At 44.5% G+C, this 21774-nt stretch overlaps 2 protein-coding genes across 6 annotated transcripts in view; one reads left to right on the forward strand and one right to left on the reverse strand.

Annotated features, from left to right (window-relative positions):
- The window catches only part of grid1b (glutamate receptor, ionotropic, delta 1b), a 558563-nt gene that overhangs the window by 170229 nt on the left and 366560 nt on the right, over window positions 1-21774 (reverse strand). For 3 of the 4 annotated variants that reach the window (XM_040014037.1, XM_040014036.1, XM_040014039.1), the window contains exon 4: window positions 5784-5989. In XM_040014037.1, coding sequence (XP_039869971.1) covers window positions 5784-5989 — 206 coding nt within the window. Of the gene's footprint in view, window positions 1-5783; window positions 5990-7485; window positions 7538-21774 lie in introns of those variants that run through there. The other variant, XM_040014040.1, reaches the window with a different exon arrangement.
- LOC120722925 (microfibril-associated glycoprotein 4-like) lies at window positions 9669-20288 on the forward strand. 2 transcript variants are annotated; one of them, XM_040014123.1, is made up of 8 exons: window positions 9669-9672; window positions 14583-14645; window positions 14807-14852; window positions 17711-17869; window positions 17954-17992; window positions 18107-18203; window positions 18286-18453; window positions 19705-20288. In XM_040014123.1, exons 3-8 carry the CDS (start codon window positions 14847-14849, stop codon window positions 19956-19958), a joined length of 723 nt encoding a protein of 240 aa, XP_039870057.1. In that variant the 5' UTR covers window positions 9669-9672; window positions 14583-14645; window positions 14807-14846; the 3' UTR covers window positions 19959-20288. The 2 variants fall into 2 exon arrangements, with proteins under 2 accessions (XP_039870057.1, XP_039870058.1); XM_040014124.1 differs by lacking the exon at window positions 9669-9672 and having other exon boundaries at window positions 14583-14631.

The following is a 21774-nucleotide window of genomic DNA, read 5'->3' on the forward strand; positions in this document are numbered from 1 at the left end:
TAAAAAAATCCTTTGAAATGAAGTCTGTTACATGCATTCACATGCCTCATAAGTGCTCTGCTAGTAGATTTAGATTAGGGTATGCAGACCTGAAATCCTGAAAATGACCTTAAACTTGCTCCGGTCACTATCCCAGATTTCCCCAAAGCCTCCACCCTCTTTACAGCAGAGCGGGGGCACCCTCTGGAGGACGCGCCATCGTATCATCACTACAGGTGAAGGCAGAGATGCAAACAGGCCATTTCACACTCAGCTCTCTTCACCAGCATCCACAGCACTGCTGATGCTGCACCGGTCGCTCCGTCACCCCATACTTTAACTCCTCCAATCAGAGGAGCAACTCAGGCCCGACCTGGAGTGGGTACTAAAACCCTTCTCAGACTCGGAGGTGCTAATCTTCATCTACGCCACTTCACACGTGGCTGCAGACGCCTCACAGCGTGCTGGAGGTCATGGCATCCTGAGGTTTACTCGTAATGTGACCAGCAGTCACATTTAGCAGAGACTAGCTCACGTCTTTCACTTGTGTGTGCTGCAGCTCTCAGGTCTCTGAGCTCAGAGCAACATGAAGATGCTGAGAGGAGACCGAGTTTGTCCCACGCCGACTGTAAACAGGCAGGAAAAACGCAACTGAAAGGAACAAGGCTGCAAGATTCATGGATACACTGTGTGTGTGTGTGTGTGTGTGTGTGTGTGTGTGTGTGTGTGTGTGTGTGTGTGTGTGTGTGTGTGTGTGTGTGTTTGGCAGTGTGAAAACTTGGCAAAGCTTCTAACAGGTTTCCATGACATTACTGAAGAGTGCAACTTCCATTCAGCTCTGTCTCACCCTCCTACGCCGTCATGTCGCGGTGCTAATGAATGTCTCAGCATCCAAACACACACACACACACACACACACACACACATACAGACACACACACACATTTGTGTTTCTGAGCCCAAGCCTCCCACTCTTACAGACACATGCTGTCAACCATGGACATTAACACTATTAGTTAAACACACCTGAGAGAAGTGTCTAAGCGCACACACACACACACACACACACACACACACACACACACACACGGTGCTGCTGTGTGTGTGTGTGTGTGTGTGTGTGTGTGTGTGTGTGTGTGTGTGTTTAGTGTGTGTATTTACTGTATTTACATTTGAAGTGTTTCTCTGTAGTTGTTCGGTGTTTGTTTTACATTTTATTCTCTTTATTTTCTTCCTTTTTCACTTTGCTGCTATAATAATGTGAACTAATAATAATCTCAGTTTATCTTTAACTGATATTTTTCTGAGTTGAAGCAACAAATCGCTCTGCTCAGAATAGTAGCTACGTTTTTTTCCTTGTGCACGTCCGAGGGTTTGATGAAGCTGAAGCACGCAGAGGTGAAACGAGTCTCTTTGAACTATTTGCGGCATAAAAGTAAAAAGAAGCAGAAACACACTGTGCAGGTGAGATATTTTAAAAAAAGGAGCAGCTGCTTCTCCCTCCATCTTTGCGCGCTCTGAATTCCCAGAGTGCCGTGTTTCTCCCTGACAATGCCTCGGCCTCAGAGCGCCGACACGGCCGCACGTTCTTAGCTTTGTTATCAGCGTGACTGTTTCATCTGTGCAGATAAAGAGGGCCGAGCCGCTGACTGACAGCTCGGGACATTTATAACACACCTACTCATTGTTAGCTCTCAGATAAGACGCTTCCAGCTGTGGCCGTCCTCCCTCTCCGTCTGTCTCCACACTCACAGGTCAGTGTGTACAGAATAACTCAGAGCAGCAACTGACTACAGAGGCAAACTGGGGGTTTTATGACGTAGCCTTGTATCACCCTGTGATCACTGTAACGACTGACACTTACAGTAAGCTTGATTATGGAGCTCAGATGTTAAACACCAAAGATTAGAGCCGGTGCTCCGAGCACACGCATCACGGAGCAGCCGTCATCCTGCAGCGCCTGCTGGTTCCCCGTCGCCGCTCTGCACGGTGCATCTCTCACTGCCCAGTAACAGCTGTCACCGGACTGGTTTCCTTTGTGCGTGTGGCCAACAATCACACATGAATTATGATCACTCGCCCTGGATAAATATTGACCGGATCAAAGGCAGAACGTCACAAAAATACAGTTTCATTCCTGATCATGAACAAGCCTTAAGATCAAACTCTGCGTCTGTGATCAGAGCTTTTGTTGTTTGATCAGCTGCAGGTTTTTGGTGCTGTGTCATGTGCTCACACACACACAAACACACACACAAACACACAACCACACACACACTCCTGGGAGGCAGAGCTGCTCACATCTATGAGGTCAGAGGTCCTGAAGACTGAGTCACACACACTGCCACAGCTAAATAAATCATACAGTAAAGTGCTCACACACACACACACACACGACTTCCTTCTTTATTGTTATTTGTTCGTCTCTTCCTTCCTTTTCCTTCCATCTTTCTCTCATTCTTTATTTTTCACACTTTTCCTCCGTTGTCCTTCTTTCCTCGTGTTTTTCATCCTTAACTTGTACCTTCATTCTTGACCTTCTTTATTGCTTCTCCTTCATTTCTCTCGTCCTCTGTGCATCCTGCTCCCTCATTTTCTTATCTTTACTTTTCTCTCGCTCGTCTTCTTCTGCACACAAACGTTGGATTTTTTAGAAAGAGGATCACTGAAAAGTGTTTCATACTTTTCTTCCTTTACATGATCGTGTTAACACGCTTTATTGTCTCCACACAGAGATGCAAACGTTAAAGCTGCAGTCAGCACACAGATATCGTGCCTCATATCTGCAGACTTCCTGCACAAAATGATGCTAATGCATGTCAAACGTTCCAGAAATCCTGCTCTGCAGGTGGGGATGCTTCCAGCGGCTCTGCTTCCCGTCCTGCAGGGTCCAGAATAAACACGTTGGAGCAGCTTTAACTTTTTACATCTGTGGAGGAGATTTGCTGATAACTCGACGTCTCCTCGCTCTGATGCTTCCTTTTATTAAGTCGCACGTCTAATGATGTTTTCATCACTTACACTGCTCTGTGCTTCATCATCCTCCCGAGTTATTGTTGTTATAGTTTAAGTGTAGCGGCTTACACGTTCACCTCACAGGCACGATATTCCTGGTTCGATCCCAGGAGGGTACACGGATCCGCCGGGTGACGTTCATCTGACGGAGCTTCCTGCTGCGGCTGAAAGTAGCTCATCTTCATTTCCTTCTTCATAAACCCTGCTGACGTGTGTGCGTGTTAAGAAGGTTGAATTGTCGAGTTGTTCCACAGATTCAAACTTTGTGATAAAGAGCCTGAGCTGCTGTTTGTAACGTGCCCCCCCCACACACACAGACACACACACACACAGACACACACACAGAGTCACGCTTCAGTAAATAATTCAAATTATACATACGGCTCTTTGATCCGCGGACAAAAGTCGCTGTGAAACATGAGACAGGACACAAATAAATATACAAAGTCAGCTTTGTGTGTGTGTGTGTGTGTGTGTGTCAGAAGCCTCCATCTGTCACTCCAGGTGGCCGCTCACACCTGGGCACACACAGGCTTACAAATGATCAGTGATCGCGGCGGTGTGCGTGGACGTGCAGGTTGGACAAACAGAAAAACACACACACACATTTTTCACGTCCACTCGCTCCACCTCCGCACGCGCTCCTTCGTTACTGCCACTCATTATTTTTTGATCCATCTGCAGACTATTTTCCCGCCACGCGCCCCCTCGGCTCGCTGCTCAGCTACGCTCAGGTGTTTGCGTCACACTCTGCTCTTATTTTGCACGCTGGGTTTTTTCCACTTTGTAGACGAGTTTTCTTTGCACACATGCTCTGTGTTTTTCACCAGCTCAGCTGTTTCCTGCATGCACTCACTCATTTCTTCAACAAATATTTTTGCCCCCTGTGCACTCGCTCACTTGTTGCAGACATGCACTCAGAAGCACTCGCTCCTCGCTCCCGGGCTTAAGATTGGTAGGATTCCTCCTGCAGGGTATAATCGGCCATTTTTAACTACGTTTGACGTTTCCTCCACATTTCACCTTTAGAAACGATTTACTTTGCCTTGTTTGGCATCATTCTTTTCAGCACAACCTCACGTGTCTGAATTTACAGTCATGTTTTCATTTTGACAAACTGTATTAACACAACTGATCTAAAATCAGACAAACAACATAAAATCAGAGTAGAAAAAGTTACATTTTTACTGTAACAACCACAAACATGTTTGATGATCATATTTCATAACTTTAAATGCAAATATAAATTATCAATTTTAAAATCATACGCACAAGTTTTGCAAACAACAAAGTTATTTGCATCCACTTACCTTTGACCTTGATTTTTTAAATAACCACTTCAAACTATTTACAGAACAATCAGCTGTTCTTCAATAAGATGCCACAAATTAATTGTGCCACTGCAAAAACATCATTTCTGTCCACTATAAAGGAAACATCACAGCCTGATACCTGCAGGTCTGACAGCAGGTGTGTCACTGCTGTTTCTACCTGGAGACAGCAGTCGCCTCATTGTTCTGACACACAACACAAAACTATCCACGACACTACACAAGACAACACATGAACTACACATTCCAAACACGCTAAACGTCACAAATCTCTCTCATCTCAAAACTCGCTCTCTCTTTTTCTGCTCTCTCTCTCTCTTGCAATCATGCCATTGTTTTGCCCCCTGAGCTCCAGCTGTTGTGCCAGACACAGCTGCTTAAAGCTGCAGCGTCCAGATTACTTACAGCTACTTCCTGCAGCTGATATAAGAAGCGGTAAGATGAACACAGCTTCAACCGTCTGTTTGTTGACAAATAGTAACGGACCGCGTTTTCTTGTTAGTAACTGTAACGGCGTTGTAACGATAGGAATAGTAATTAGATTACTCGTTACTGAAAAGAGTAACGCTGTTATTCCCATCACTGGTTATAACCCAGCAGAGCACAGCCAGCCAAAGGAAACCAGCAGGTTTGACAAACAGGACTAACTGATGCCTCGGGGATGAGAACACACGAGTTCAATGTGGAATCCCAAACTACGAGCACAGGAACAAAAGCCTGACTTCGTTTAAATCTGGTCAGTTTTTCCCTGATGTCCAGACAGACTTTTAAATCTCTCTTATTCTCTGCACTCAGAACTTTAATCACGAACCTCTACGCTGAGCAGAGGGCAAACATCAGCTTCTCTTTCAATCTGACCTGAAATTCATGCTGAGGATCATTATCGACGATGAAATCTGAGACAGCGGCTAAAACCAGCCGACTGCAGCATACTTCAGTTTGCTGCACGCCAGGGGAAGAGCAAGACCTGGAGATTGGAATTTACCGAATTCCCCCCTCAGGGTCAGATTGCCAACGGGTCAGCTGCCCGGTGTCTGACTGGGAGCTCAGAGGAGAGTGAAAACAAGAAGATGAGATCAGGCCTGGATTTGGATTGTTAGGCAGTTCTTATGTGACAAACTAGCTTGATGTATTTTAAAAGCTGCAGACTCTACGTGCAGGGTTGTGACGCTGCAGGTGTTTGTTAAACCCTCTGCTGTCAGAGGATATGAGCAGATTTCAAAAACTGAAGTCTTGAAATCAGGAGGGAAAAAAATGACACAGAAAAATCTATAATCTAAAGTTAAACACGGTTAAATATAAAGTTAGTGTTACTAAGACCTCAGAGGGGCCGTGTGGTTTCCTTCAGATACAATAAGCACAACACTCACACACTGATCGCACTCATCTGCTCACTTCATTGCATTTTTAGGCGACTTTTTGCAGTAAACACGTCTGAAAAACCAGAGCTGGACCGACCTGCTGGATAAATGTGTGCGCTCCGTGTGGGCTGAGCAGCAGGATGGCTCTCCTCAGTGTGTCTCTGTACCGATTGAGCTCCTCGGTCCTCATGGTGGTGAAGAGGTTGGTGAAGATTTTACTGATGTTCCTGTCCACTCTCTGCAACGCCACGTCGACACCCTGGCGGGACGTCTGGTCGAGGAAACCCTGCAGGCCGCGGATATCTGAAAGATGAAAACACAACACGGAGTCAGATACACACAACTGCTGATGTGCTACGGTCAGCAAAGACATTACTGCAGTCTCATACAAAGTAAAGATCGTGGCCAATCAGCAGCCAGCGACAGACACTTGAGCCCAAACTGATCAATACAGTCTTTACATGTCAAAGTGACGCCTGTGTGGCATCTGTCGTCTGTTCCATCAACCACCCCACGTGTCCTGCCTTTGTGAAAAACATAAGCATCAACAGCAAAAGTCTACAAGATACGAAGGGCCATTAGTGCACAGCACACAGCAGGAATATCAGCAGCAAGCTCTCAGATCTCTTTTACATGCATGACTCACTGATGGTGTATTTGTAGCTCAAACTTCAGCAGGAACCGAAAAAGGAACAATTATCTAAATCAACATTTCTTCCACTGAACTGACAGAAAAAAAACAGACTGAAACCTCGTGACTTCAGCCATGAGCAGACCGGGAGGAGATCACAGCATGAACCCGTCTATTCAAACATCCAAAACAGCTCTATAACTCCATCTGCTTTCAGAAGAAGATCGCTATCATGATGCAGAAGGAAGGTTGTAGGGAAGGAGTCAGGATGCATGGCAAATAGATGAGTCTTGGAGATACACATACGCTGTGCCATCATTTAAACCACTGTACATGTATCAGGGGTATATCAATGGATTAATATGAACAGGCACATTTTCATCCAAATCGTGACCTTTTCCTGACCTCCTGAGTAATAACTTGCACTAAACAAAGAGTGAAATCAAAGAAAAACTGATTCCAAGGCCCAGAGCTCTCAAACAAGATGTAAACAGTAGGGGTGCAATGATACACAAAATTCACGGTTCGGTTCGATACTTTGGTGTCACGGTTTGATATTTTTTTCGATACAAAAAAATGTTCATGCTTTTTTAATTTGTCATTTATTAAAATTATAAATATATATTTTAACTCAAAAGTACAGTTTTTAAATGTAATGTTGCTGAAACAACAAAGGGATAAAATAATAAATCTCTCTGATGGAGAAATCATTCATCTTTGGAAAAGAGAGTTTATTACAGAGAAACGGCTCTTTCCAAAATAAAAGCTCTACTATCCGCTTCTTCTGGGCTATATTCTCAGCAGCATATTAAACATATCAGGTCCCCATAAGGAGAATCCTGTGCTAACGGCTGTCTAAATGACTCGGGTAAAGTTTGTAGCATGCGTGCTTGTTGTTTTTGTCTTTGCACGAGGATGCTGTCAGAGTAAATGTGCAGTCATATTCGTTGTGTTCCCACTAGTGCTGTCAGCGTTAATCTGAAATGACGTTAACGCCACAACACGGCAAATCTCCGTTAACGAGCTACCGCGGATCGCCCCGTGCGTGGGGCTGGACGGCCAACACGTTAACGAGCTAACTGCGCTAACACACTAGCTCCCACCCATGTAATTGAGCATTGCTGGCACATCCAACATACTGTTTTACTTTAGTCCATGACGCGCTTACCTTCAGGGTCATATGTCACATGAAGACCAAATTAGTTCCAAAGGCCAGATCTGAATGAGGGTGGGGGAGGTTCAATTTGCCATGTTGCAACGAGCTTAGCTTCTGTCTTGCTAGCTTGCGCTGCGCTCAGTGGATCTGCGCTCGACAGTGCAGCCTAGGCAGAGTAGTCGAACGCAGATACACTGAGCTCTCAACACAGACAGCATCGTCAGAAGAAAAGTTGATAAAATAAATTAAAAAATTTGTATTGTTCGATACATATGCGTACCGAACCGAAAGCTCTGTATCAAATGGTTCAATATCTATACAAGCACCCCTAGTAAACAGCAATCACCAGGTTAACAATCCTGTGATTTATGCCACCGCTACACTCCGACCGCCTCCCACTGTTGACTTTATTGCTCTTTTAGATCTGTTGCTACAGGTCTCCAATAGTACCTCAGCTGGTGTATCATTAGATCATTAGCACTAGCATCAAAGAACACAAGTGTGCACCTTTAAACAACCAGTGACTCTGTCAGAACTGCAGGATTTAAATATTTGTCCACTTCAAATTAACAGTCATCTTCATTAAACATCATTTAGCTAAACGCAGCTTCGACATCAGAGGGGAAACCGTTTCCTTCAACTGGTCATTGAAGCTAACCAAAGCTAAAGTGTCCACAGATAGTGATGCACAGTCTCTCTTCATGCTGTGTGAACCTGCAGGAAAGCCACTGGTGCTCACACTGGTCAATGCTATCCCAGAATATGCAGATATCTGCTCATCAGAAGTGCAAGAAGCTAACGCACTGTTGTCAACGATTGTTCAAAGCTCAGAGATTCAAAAGTCTCCAAACTTTATTTCATCTTTGCTGATTTTTGGACAACCTTTGGACATTTATTCATGACCAAAGTGAGCAAAAACAGACTATCAGAGAAAAAAGGAGGGAGCTGTGATGCTGACGTGAAGGACATGTCGGAGCTAACTTGTTCTCAGCAGATCTGACTAAGAGCATCATTGCTATTCTGGGCCCAGCCCTGCCGCTGAACCAGATAGCATCTATCCATTTGAGAATATCGTTTTGCAGACTCTTCTCCAAACTGCCAGGGAAGTTTCTCTTTCTGACATTCAGACAAGGCAGCTGTGTTGCGTTATGCTCCGTTATAGCTAGTGACAGGTTGTTTGGCCTGAACATCTCTTCCTATTTTCCCTCCTCTCCTTTCCCCTCCCTCCATCTTTTTCTGTCTATTAGCACTGACAGCTGGCTTGTACCGAACCCTGAATGACTCTGACCGCCACTCTCCACTCCTGGAGTCCAGCTGTTACATCTCATCTTCCCTACCTTTGCAGGGCTTTTTTCCACCACCACTGCTCTTATTCTCTATTACATTTTCTGTCTATCCACTCATCTGTCAGCCAGCCACACTTTCTCATCACCTGTCAATCACTGCAGTGGACCAGTCACTTAACTGTAATATAGTATCTCAAAAATCAGAGCCCTGAGGTAGTTTCCCACTAATTACAGAAACGTTAGTAGTAGCAGACACGTACTAAAAGCAGCTCTGCGCGTTATTTGTGAAACTGTCAATCTTTCTACTGTTGTTCTAGAAATTATGAAAAAAAAACCCTGAAAACAACAAACTAAGCTACATATTGAGCAGCTTTTTCTTAAGCAAGCTATAATTACCTAAATTATATCTACTTAAGGTGATTAACATATACTATTACAGCTTCACGTGCATCTTTATTATGGTTTGACTGCACATAGGCTGGAGGCGGTCTGTTTAAACGGCATCAGGTGCTGCTGTTTAGCTGAAAACTCATTATTATAATAGAATCATGCTCTCCTCACCACTATCAAAAATAAACCATAAGAGTTCAGGATATTTGGCTATGTTGCTTTATTTACACATATTCTGCCCCCTAGTGGTCAAAGTTTGCTCAACACAGCTTTAAGTGTAGGGCAGGTGCAAACTTTCTAATGTCTTTTTCAATGATTAATGATATTATGAGTATTCATGTATCATTTATCATTTTTATGTTGAATCATACCAACCGTGCACATTATTGTTGTACATTATCTGAAGCTCATCACTTTCTCACAGAAGAAATATTCAATAACACATCTTTATACTGCAGTTTGCAACTATATGGTAACCACTTTCTTCTGCTGCTCCACTATATTTTCAGCTCTCGGAGTGTCTGTCATCAGACCTCTTCAGAAATCTGCTGGAGGAAAAGAAAAAAAGAAAAAGCCCTCATTTTCTTGAGCTCAAGCACTGGAACAACACAAGTGGAGGGACTCGAAAGCAATTTAGCGAGCTCCTCACCAGCCACAGTTCAATTTCTCCACAGCCACTTTGAGCAAGGCACTGTGGGGAACATACTCCTCTCTCCGCAAGAATGCCAGCACTTATCTCTGCCCCGTCACCGTCACACCGGCCTCTCCTCTGCAGCCACTTCAAATTGCCAGGTTGACCACCAGTCACAGAAAGCACTTCAGATTCAATTAAGATTCACACCGTGTGGAAATATGTGGGCCGTCTCTCGGGCGCTGTGCAAATACCCCACAGTTACCGTGTTCAGCTGTGCAGACAACAGTAGTCATATAGCAATAATATAAGACAATTAAAGGAAAGTGAAAGTCATGCATTTTCTGCCTATATTTGGCAGATTTCAGCACAGTTGGGGAGTTTTTGCCCAAGTGCCCTACATTTCCCAGAATGCACGGTTTTGTAAGCTTTTTCTGGGTTTCGCCCTCGCTCTCTTCCCCAGCCCTGCCTAAAATTTCTTCCCCACAAGGTCCAAAATATGCCGCCCGACTCCTTTCATCCATCACACACAGTTTCATGCCTGCTTTTCCTGTTGTCAAAGTCGGGTTATTTCTTTGGCTCTTTGCAGTTGCAGCTATAAGGTCTCACACTACCTTGCTGGCCCAAATAACAATCCATGTTATGTTCACTGTGATGGATTATTGATCTGTGGCAGTTTCTCTGTAACAGAAACCAATGGCTGTGTGGAAAGAGGGGAAAGCAAGAGGAGAAAACATTTTAAAAGTTAACGATTGCACAAACCAGCGGCCAAGCTGCTGGCCAATGGCGAGTCCCCGGTTCACCTCCTGGCTGGCTTGACGTTTGCTGCTTGTCATTCACTTGCTCCGTTCCCCAAGTTTCATATCTCTATTGCATCTATTCAATAAAGGCAGAAGGCCAAAAAACAAGCTTTAAAAAAATGAGAAACAGAAGCATTACATTATCGTTTGGACAACAGCCATTGGTGATATAAATCATCCATGATTTGGATGCCCAAACTGTAAGGGTACAAGGGCACACTGGTTGGATCTGCCTGAATTTTTAATCTAGATTAAAAACCTCTTTGAAAAGCTCTCATACGGCAGCGGGTTCGCGTGCATGCATCATTTGGTCCTGAGCTAAAAGTTCTAATTTAAATGAGTAGATGAAATAAATCACCCTGAGCCAATATGCTGAAAGTATTATTAAACTAACAGAGACAAATTACAGCGTCCAAGCCCCAGAGTTTACGGGATAAAGGAGATAACACGAACTAGAATGAAGCTCATCTCGCCTGCTGTCAGGAAACACTGCAGGAAAAGTTGGCATTTATCCACACTGAGGATTTTTCACAATAAAGATTTCTGGGAGAGTGCCATACCCGTCTATGTCACCTGCTCTTCTCTCCCAGGAATACATTACTACCTGCTGATGATCAAGGAACACATTAAACATCTTCCCTGCTATGAACAAGCACTAGGCGAGTGGCTCCAGCAGATCCCAGGAACAACATCGGAGATCTCTGTCCAGAAGAGCGCAGTCCTAGGAACAGCTACGATACTGCGCAGGACCCTCAAGCTCCCAGGCCTCTGGTGGAGGACCCGAGTTTGAAGGATAGGCCAGCATATGTCCTGAATACCTGAGTATGAGTGGAATCTAATGATGAAGCTTGTCAGACACGTGCTCTATGACGTTACAGGAGCCTGTGCCAAAGAAACATGTTTAAACAAACTCTGAAAGCTTTCTGGCCCATCAGTGAAGAAGGTAAATATGTGTGTTTGCAGATGAACAGGATACGGAAGAGATGCTGCAATGTATTTACTTTAAAAGCAAGATTTTATCAGCTGTTTTTGAGCTGCTGTCTAATTTATTTCCTCATCCCTATCTCTAAAAATGGACCATGTGCCTCAGCAGTAGCTAAACTGTTACTTTCAAGCCATCTTGTCTTGTAATTTGGAGATATATACTGTATATAAAATTGAATGTCAACAACACTGACCTGGGTGTGATGAAATTTACAGGTAGCTGGTCACGTGGAAGTCAGGAGCCTGTGCTAAAGAAACATGTTTAAACAAACTCTGAAAGCTTTCTGGCCCATCAGTGAAGAAGGTAAATATGTGTGTTTGCAGATGAACAGGATGTAGAGGAGGTGCTGCAGTGAAGGACAAACAGTCCAACAGTCAGTTGTGAAGAGTACGAGGAACTAAATTAGACAGCAGCTCAAAAACAGCTGATAGAGTCTTTGTTTGAAACTCTGTGTGCGTGTGTGTGTGTGTGTGTGTGTGTGTGTGTGTCTGTGTGTGTGTGACTGTGTGTGACTGTGTGTGCGTGACTGTGTGTGTGTGACTGTGTGTGACTGTGTGTGCGTGACTGTGTCTGTGTGCGTGTGTGTGCCTGTGTGTGTGCGTGACTGTGTGTGACTGTGTGTGCGTGACTGTGTGTGACTGTGTGTGTGTGAATGTGTGTGCCTGTGTGTGTGCGTGACTGTGTGTGACTGTGTGTGTGTGACTGTGTGTGACTGTGTGTGTGTGACTGTGTGTGCGTGACTGTGTGTGACTGTGTGTGTGTGCGTGTGTGTGTGTGTGTGTGTGCGCCTGTGTGTGTGCGTGTGTGTGTGCGCCTGTGTGTGTGCGTGACTGACTGTGACTGTGTGTGTGTGTGTGTGTGTGTGCCTGTGTGTGTGCGTGTGTGTGTGACTGTGTGTGCGTGTGTGTGTGACTGTGTGTGTGTGTGTGTGTGTGTGTGTGTGTGTGTGCCTGTGTGTGACTGTGTGTGTGCCTGTGTGTGACTGTGTGTGCGTGTGTGTGTGTCTGTGTGTGTGTGTGTGTGTGTGTGTGTGTGCCTGTGTGTGACTGTGTGTGCGTGTGTGTGTGACTGTGTGTGTGTGTGTCTGTGTGTGCCTGTGTGTGTCTGTGTGTGTGTGTGTCTGTGTGTGTGCCTGTGTGTGTCTGTGTGTGTGCCTGTGTGTGTCTGTGTGTGTGTGTGAATAGCCAGCCTGCTCTGCAACGTTAGGCCATGAGCAGTGGTTACAGAAGTTTACTAGCACATTATCAACACCATGATGTCGTCTGGTGTAATCGACCAAACAAAGGGTCGCTTTTCTCTGGTCATTTTTCTACCTGTTCTTAAACTTCTGCCATCAGATAAATCTGAAAGGAAAAGTATGCTGCTTGACTTGGATGCTGCTGTTAGGACTCTAGACTAGGGATGGGTACCGGTGACATAAATGGTAGTAACCAGACCGAAAAGCAGCGCACATTTCGGTGCTTTATTTCGGTGCTTTTTTTTCCTGAGCTGTGATACACTTCTAGCCAATCATTTTACGTTTCTGAGGACAGTAGGCGGGTCCAGGTACGTACGTTCTTTTAGAGCAGAGCTACAGATTAAAAATGTCCAAGGCGAAGCGGTCAAAGTCTGGCTGTACTTCACAGCAAAAGATGCAAACTCAGCAGCAACAAGTGCTTTAAGCTGATACTGTGATACTGTCAAAGGAGGTAACACCTCGAATCTGATGACGTATAGCATTTTAACAAAATGCTATACGTCTACTGCGGGTGTGGTGCCTGTTATCGGACCGGAGTTAGCAACATCCCCCAAAAACCCGAAGAGGAGAGTCCTGGCCCCTAGCCCTGCCAGTGTAGCAGAAATGATGAGGATGATGATGCAGCAGCAGCCGTTCTTCTCTGCGTGAGGAGCTTAATGTTGTCCGTGTGTAATTTATGTTGAGTAGGCTAACCACGTTATTACATTAATGCAGGTAAGGTGAACTAGCAAACATCATCATAGCTACATGCGGCTGTCTTCTTGTTTGATGGCAGATGCTCCCTTCACCCTGGCCAAAAAGGCTAAAATGACCAAAGAAAAAGTGGAAAACAGTTAAACATGAGAGGTTTTTGGACAAAGTTTGTGTTTTTTCCATTGTTTAAGCACTGCTTCCAGCCAAGAGTGATGCCATATATGCCCCATAGCTGCAGAAAAGGCTAACATTGTTATCTTTTTACAAAAACCAGCTGAACATGAGAGATTTTTGGACCAATTTTGTGTTCTCCATTCTTTAAGCACCGGTTTGAGCACCGGCACCGTTTCAAAAGTACCGATTTGGCACCGGTATCGGATAAAACCTAAACGATACCCATCCCTACTCTAGACCTCTGTTTAAGTTTTCCAGTGCGGGTGCTGATGTTGTTGCCAGGTCCACATTTCCACATCCATGTGGAGTTGGTGTGTCTGCTGAGCAAGTTTGGCGGCTGGCTTTCTCCTAACTATGCCCTCCACAAGGAGTGCTCTGGACCCTGAACACCAGCCATCAAGTCAATCAACAAGAGACAAAAAAGTACAAGACACACTGCCCCAATCCTGCCAAAACTATACCACAACTCAGTGGTAGCCCCACCCCCACCTGAATGGCCCACCACCCCAAATGGCCTGCAGGTTCCCCAGAATTAGGCAGAAATGCTTTGAATTCTAAATTTACACCTTCAAGCTTCACTCACTGCGCCCCACGTCTTCATCTTTGAAGTCTCACTGAATTCAAGCGGGTCAAGTAAATGACCTCTCCTCTGCACTGTCCCATGATACGTGCATCACAGCAGCAAGTATCGGAGGCGTATGGGATATGGGATCAGCAAATAACTAACACGATATTTGCAAATAAACCACATATCAAGCATGATATGTGCTTTAGCCTGAGAACATCCTGGTTGTGTTTTTTTTGGGAAACTTGAAGCGTGTAATTTTAGGCAGTGTAAAGAGTGGCGTGACTCTGTTGTGTCTGCCGTCCTGCAGATATAAGCAGGGACTCTGGGAGACTCTGACACACTGAGGGAGAACAGCCGTGTGGTGTCTCTGAAGCGTGTTCAGCTCCAACTGCAGGTGACTTCACACAGGTATCTGTAGTAACGTAGCAGCAGTGCTTTAATGTTACTGCCAAATAGAGTGTGTGAAACTTTCAAGATATTTTAAGCAGACTTTGCTGTAAATGCGTTAAACGCAGATTAGATTTAAATGATTGAATGAGGTGATCCTCACAGTAATCCTTTCCTTTCAGATCTACATCAGCAGATACTAACTCCCACAGAAATCTGACCATGAAGGTAAGTTTGTGACCTTAAATATTTCTGGTTAAGTATCAGTGTAGGAGTGAGTGGTGGAGACCCTCCTGACCCTCGGTCTGCTGTGATCGCCTCATTAAACAGAGTTGATACCTAAAACTCCGCCTTCCTTCTTGAATGTGTCTGTTTGATGACTTTACCTGAGCAGCACCTTCACTACCAGAGCCTGATGCCAATCATGTAATGAAGGAAGGGACAAAAATTATACTGGATATCATTTTAAGAAGTACTAAAGTAATAATACATAGAGAGAGAATAACTTTATGTAGAGTGTATGTCATTTTAAGTAGTGCATAACTTAGGTGTTTTACGTGAAAGGGGGCAGAATTTACACGTAAATAATTCAGTAATTTAACAAGTTCTTTAAGTTATAAAGTCATGTTAAACTGCATACAGGTGCAGTGACTGCATGATGTAGACGTTTAACATTAACCTATGACATTTTTATTATTGCACAGATGTTGCAACAATCAAAGATCTTCTTCCATTGCATAGAAAACTGTGAGCAGGACTGTTCCCCCTGTACGACTTAGCAAAGAACAGTAGGCTGATTGATCTGTTATTGATTGCTGCTGGTCCTGAGGACAAATGACACCAGAGCAAGTACTGCAGTTTTGGTGGGACGGGTCTTGTGCCGAACTACCACATGTGGACATTTGCACAGGTCACCACATTTTAACACACTGGGTCACCTCAGGTGTCACAGGCCAGTTATCTAATCTGTGAATATTCGAGCTAATCCTTTATTTATTTTATTTAGTTTTAATGAGCCATCAGTGTTTCATTTATCATCGAAGGTCTCAGTGGTAAACTGTGAACCTGACAAGTCTTTTTGTAGTTTGATCTTTTTCACACGTTCATGTTTTAGTTGATGTTAATGACACTATTTCGTGCACTCTTTACATAGTAACAAGAATTCACCTACACACACTTGCCCGGGTTACTTTCTGTGCTCCAACAAATCTCAAGCAGAAGTATGACGACGTTTCAGTTCAGTATAGTTTTATTTGTAAGGCACCAAATCACAACAGCAGTCACATCGAGGAACTTTATATTGAAAGCTAAACACAATACAAACTGATCAGAGCCCCTGTGGCTTCATAACGTTGGGCGTGTTAAAGGAGACGTGCACGTCGCTTCAGTTTGTCGCAGATCAAAGTGAAATGAATTTGATTGTGTTCCAGTTTCTGTTTTCAGTGTAAAAGACACCTATCAGCACATTAGGACTAGGGATGGGTATTGATAAGATTTTCACGATTCCAATTCCATTCTCGATTCTTTATCGATTCTTTTTAGAAGGAGAACACTAAGGTCGATTAGCTTAGAACTTTGTTTTATATCTTCTCTTTGAACAAGATAGAAATTTAGGAGTAACATGGCCTTACAAACCCAGCAGTGAGATCTTAAGAGATCCAGCCTACGGCTCTTCAATGGGGCGTCACAGGGTCCCCAGGAAAAAAATTGTAAATGTAAAATAATAAAATAAATATTCTTCTGTAGCAATAACAAAGTTTAACATAAATGATTCTGTAGCAATTACACAAGAATATCCAGTAATGTCCCTGCCTACAATTAAACACATTCACTTACTGAAAATCATCTGCTGTGGCAAATGGATTCAAGCCTTTGACCACAAACTGAGTCTCTGCTCGGTGACATTCGTCTATCCTGGCCTGAAAGGAGACGCTACCGGTAGACTGCAGCGAGAACTGCCAGCATCTGAGCCAGACTCTGTCTCTCTCATCATGGTCGCCTAAACGCACAGTAATGGCAGGTTTGTAATAAGGCAGATCGCGCTAACATAATATGCACTGTTAGTTGATTATTTACCTGCTGCATTAACGGGAGAGGACGTGCAAACGTTACCGCTGCTGCTGGGTTGAGATTCACGAGTCCGGAGCGGAATTAAAAACACGACATTCATTTAAGGTCATCGTGTGTTTTGTGAGCAAATGCTTTTGCATATTCGTAGTGTTTCCTCCCTTAAATGAAATATCCACTTTGCAAGTATTGCAAGTTGCCCTGTTGTCATCCGTTCTCGTAAAGTATAACCAAACTTTGAGCGTTTGAGCCGCTTAGGCGCCATGTTTCCTGCCAGGTAAATGACGCTCCGCAACGTGGTGACGTCATTCGGGGCGACTGGAATCGATAAGGGAATCGTTTGCAAAAATGGCAAACTATTCCAAGGAATGGAAACAGTGGGAACCGGTTCTCAACAAGAACCGGGTTTCGATACCCATCCCTAATTAGGACCACGTATATCGACATGTGTACATTTCCTGCATCATCAAATGTATACGCGCACATTTCAGCAATAATGTAATTCATAGTTTTAGCTGCTGTAACTTCACAGCTGGGCTTCAGTCAGTGGTTTAGTAGGTTTGAGCTTAACAAGCTGCACATATAAAACAAAGCATCAGAGAATCTAAATGACACTAAACATGCTGCAAATAAAAGAATCAATGAAAACACCTGCAGCTCATCTTAACTCTGAACATAGCCTGCTCCTGAGGTCTGTGCCACCAAGCAGGATTTCCTTTTATCCAGGTAACTTAAGCCTGGATTTTCTGGGGATGGTTCAGAATGGTTCATGTACTGTGCAGGTCAGAGATCAACAGGAATACAACAATATAACAAAGCATGAACTCACTTTACAATGAAAGGCAACAGGACTATACTAAGAAGTGAGCACAGGGAGGGGGGTTTGGCTGAACCACACCTGTGCAGACTAAACAAGACTTCAGCACAGCTGAGAGGCAAAGCTGAGGGAGAATCACAGGCTTGTTGAGCTTGGTAGGAAGTGAATATTGTGCAAATGAAAGGCTTCTTCTCTGTTCCAGCTGCCAGCGGTCTTCATCGTCCTCCTCCTCGCTCCTGCGTTGACCAGCTGCATGGAGCTCATCCAGCCGAGGGACTGCAGCGACATCCGCCGCCAGGACAGAAGCCAAAGCAGCGGCGTGTACACCATCTATCCCCTTGGAGAAAGGTCTGCGGTGCAGGTACAGTCCACCCTCTCTGGGACTCTGGGTCCTATCATGTCCACGTCTTTAAGCAGCTAGAGTGTGACAGGTGTTTGTGTGCAGGTGTACTGTGACATGGACTCAGAAGGAGGAGGCTGGACGGTGAGTGCTTGTAACTAAAAAGTGTCAGCGCGGGAACATTTAACAGGAGCACTGCTGTAAATCCAGATCTGTGCTCCCTGAAACCAGAGATGTTTCTGCTGCCTCCTCCCCCAGGTGTTCCAGAGGAGGATGGACGGCAAGGTGAACTTCTACAGACCCTGGGATCAGTACAAGATGGGCTTTGGTGACGCTGCTGGAGAGTACTGGCTCGGTGAGAGTTTTATTGGATGATCTGCAGCTCTGTACCAAACAGCCCTGCATGTTTCTGACTGTGTGCTTGTGTGTGAATGTAGGTCTTGATGTGATCAACATTATGACATCCAAGCAAAAAAGTGAGCTGCTGGTGGACATGGAGGACTTTGAAGGGAAGAAAGTGTTCGCTCGTTACTCTTCATTTAAGGTGGATGCTGAATGTGACGGATACAAACTGACTGTTACTGGATTCAAGAATGGAGGCGCAGGTGAGTGAAGTGGCACAGGGTCAGTGTAGCATCAGAATAGAATAGAATAGAATACGCCTTTATTGTCATTGTACATGTACAATGACACAAATGAACAGAAAAGATTAACAAAGAAGAGGAATGGGTAGAATGGAACAGGTGGTGGGCGGGGTTTGAGGGATCGCCTGTGGTGGCTTCTCTGAGACAGGAGGATCTGGCGATGGCCTCCAGGAGTGTCAGAGGGCAGCCAATGATATTGTGGGCAGTGTTAATGACCCTCTGTGCAGCCTCCCTGTTCTCAGTCGTGGCCCCTGAGTACCAAACACCAGGAAGGATGATATGCAGACGACACCCAGCTCTATCTGTCCATGAAGCCAGATAACACACACCAATGAGTTCAACTGCAGGAATGTCTTAAAGACATAAAGACCTGGATGGCCGCTAACTTTCTGCTTCTTAATTCAGATCAAACTGAGGTTATTGTACTCGGCCCTGAAAAGCTTAGAAATATGGTCTCTAAGCAGATTCTTCCTCTGGATGGCATTACCTTGGCCTCCAGTAACACTGTGAGGAACCTTGGAGTCATTGTTGACCAGGACATGTCCTTCAACGCACATATTAAACAAATATATCAGACTGCTTTCTTCCATTTGTGCAACATCTCTGAAGTTAGAAATATCCTGTCTCAGAGTGACGCTGAAAAACTAGTTCATGCATTTATTACTTCCAGACTGGACGACTGTAATTCATTATTATCAGGATGTCCTAAAAACTCCCTGAAAAGCCTTCAGCTAATCCAAAATGCTGCAGCAAGAGTCCTGACAGGGACTAGAAAGAGAGCAGATTTCTCCTGTTTTGGCTTCCTGTTAAATCCAGAATTCAAAACCCTGCTCCTCACATACAAGGTCTTAAATAATCAGGCCCCATCTTATCTGAACGACCTTGTAGTACCATATCACCCTATTAGAGCACTTCGCTCTCGCTCTGCAGGCCTACTTGTTGTTCCTAGAGTATTTAAAAGTAGAATGGGAGGCAGAGCCTTCAGTTTTCAAGACTTTGGATGTTGTCAGGACCATAGACACACCTGCAGTTTAACTACTAAACTGGAGTCTGTCAACCACATATGATTCAAACTGTGCACCTGCTGCTTTTTACTCCCCAGTATGAGTCCAGTCTGTGTCATGGCCCACTGAAAATACTACCAGTACACATGCAGACCAGTCTGACTGGGATTAGTGGTAATGTTGGGCTCATTCATCTGTGTTTCTGCAGGAGATGCCCTGAGTTTTCACAACGGACAGAAGTTCTCCACATTTGACAAAGACCAGGACAGCTGGCCAGGGAACTGTGCCAAATCACATCTGGGGGCGTTCTGGTACAACATCTGTCACGGTGCAAACCCTAACGGGGTTTATCGTTGGGGGGCAGATGATACTATCCATGCTGCTGGTGTGGACTGGTTCCAGTGGAAAGGTCTTAACTACTCCCTGAAGACCATCAGCATGAAGATCCGTCCTGTGCAGTAAATCTGCAGGACATTTCGTGTTGATCTCTCTTTTCTCTCCTTTATCATGTAATCCCAGAGAATCTTTAACTTTCAGAGTCAGTTGATGACGTAAATATCTCAGAAGAGCCGTCAGAGTGTGAGTGAGCTGCTGCCTGCAGGTGGAGTGAAATGATGGACGGAGACCAGTATGAGCTGATGATTTCTCAGAAGCTCTCGGTTGGTCCAGATGTTCCTCAGTCTGCAGCTCAGCACACTCAGATTTAACGTCTCACTGACTGTTTGGTGGAGGTCTGATAGCTGGTGTGAATCATTATCTGCTGTATCCTGATAATAAATGAGAAGCAAACAGCTGAGGTGTTCTCGTGGTCTTTGTGTGTTTCTGTCTGGATTCTCTCTGCTCACGAGTTTGAAGGACGGAGCCCTCACACTAAAGCTCCACCTGCTTCAGGGTGAAGACACTGATATTAATATTCAGTATTTCTATACCTAAAGTTACACAACCGGATTTTACTTGTGAGAAGTTCATACTGAGCTTTTGTCTCAGACTTATTAATGAGACTTTGCAGAGCGAGTGCATGTACAGCACATCTACAAAGTATTCACAGATGCTTGTTGTTCCAAAATGGAGTCAATTCACTAAGTTCTACCCACAATTTATTGAAATTAAAACACAAACTATGACATGTACATAAGCATGTGCATAAGCAGCCTTTCAGAGGTGAGCTCAGGTGTTTCCACTGATCTGCGTCGATCTGTGGAAGCAACGCCCCAACACAGGAAGTGTTGTCCCGCCTCTGATCCTACGAGTATTACCCAGCAGGCAGTGCGGCGCTCGGTGGAGCCAATTCAATTCAATTTATTTATACAGCGCCAAATCACAACGACAGTCGCCTCAAGGTGCTTTATATTGTACAGCAGACCCTACAATAATACACACAGAGAAAACCCAACACTCATATGACCCCCTATAAGCAAGCACTTTGGCGACAGTGGGAAGGAAAAACTCCCTTTGAACAGGAAGAAGCCTGTTACCAGGCAGGTAGAGAGAAGGAAGATGGGACAAAAGACTTGCTGAAGGATAGAATATAGTAAAATAAACATACATGTACTGCTAATAAAATTCGGCTCATGAGATCTGCAAACCACGACATTCTGTTTATTTACATTTTACATCTTACCAAATGTTTCAGAATTGGGGTTTTATGGGATATAAGCATGTCTTGCTCGCTAAAACGACCGCAGCTAACGGGCTCAGTCACATCCTGTTTCTGCAGCCAGAGCAGCTCCGGCTTTGCTCTTGTAAGGTTCTGCTGCCTGGAATCATAGAAAGTGACATTTTCCTTGTTTTGCACTTTACCTCAAGTCACTCTGAACAAAGCTCCCTATTAAATGTTTAAACTGCGATCAAAGTGGATCAAAGTGGGTCACGCCACTGAGGTCGCCTGACGCCGGACCGAAGTGTAGACCCGTTAAACAACGTTAGCGTAGCCACTTAAATCAGTTTAAATGCCGGCAATTTTTCCCTCCAATTATTCGAGCACAATATACGCACCTGAACATAAAATCATTATGGGACTGACGAGTAACCATGACAACATATTGGCTTTGCACCAACCAAGCTGGCTTTTTAAAGATGCTGTTGGACAGGCATTCAAAAACTCACCAGCCCGTGCCCTTTCCAACAAAACAACATAGATTTTATACATTCGTACATTTCGCCCCCCAAAACGATTCTGCAAATCCCGCATCGGCACTCTTTGGAACATTTAAACCAACCGAGAGGCTTGTCTCTTGTCTCTCCAAGCACATTTTCTTTGTTCTGACTGCCTTTTGCT

This window comes from Simochromis diagramma, unplaced genomic scaffold (genome assembly GCF_900408965.1).
Source record: "Simochromis diagramma unplaced genomic scaffold, fSimDia1.1 OVJJ01000669.1, whole genome shotgun sequence".
In the NCBI taxonomy this organism is placed as follows: Eukaryota; Metazoa; Chordata; class Actinopteri; order Cichliformes; family Cichlidae; genus Simochromis; species Simochromis diagramma.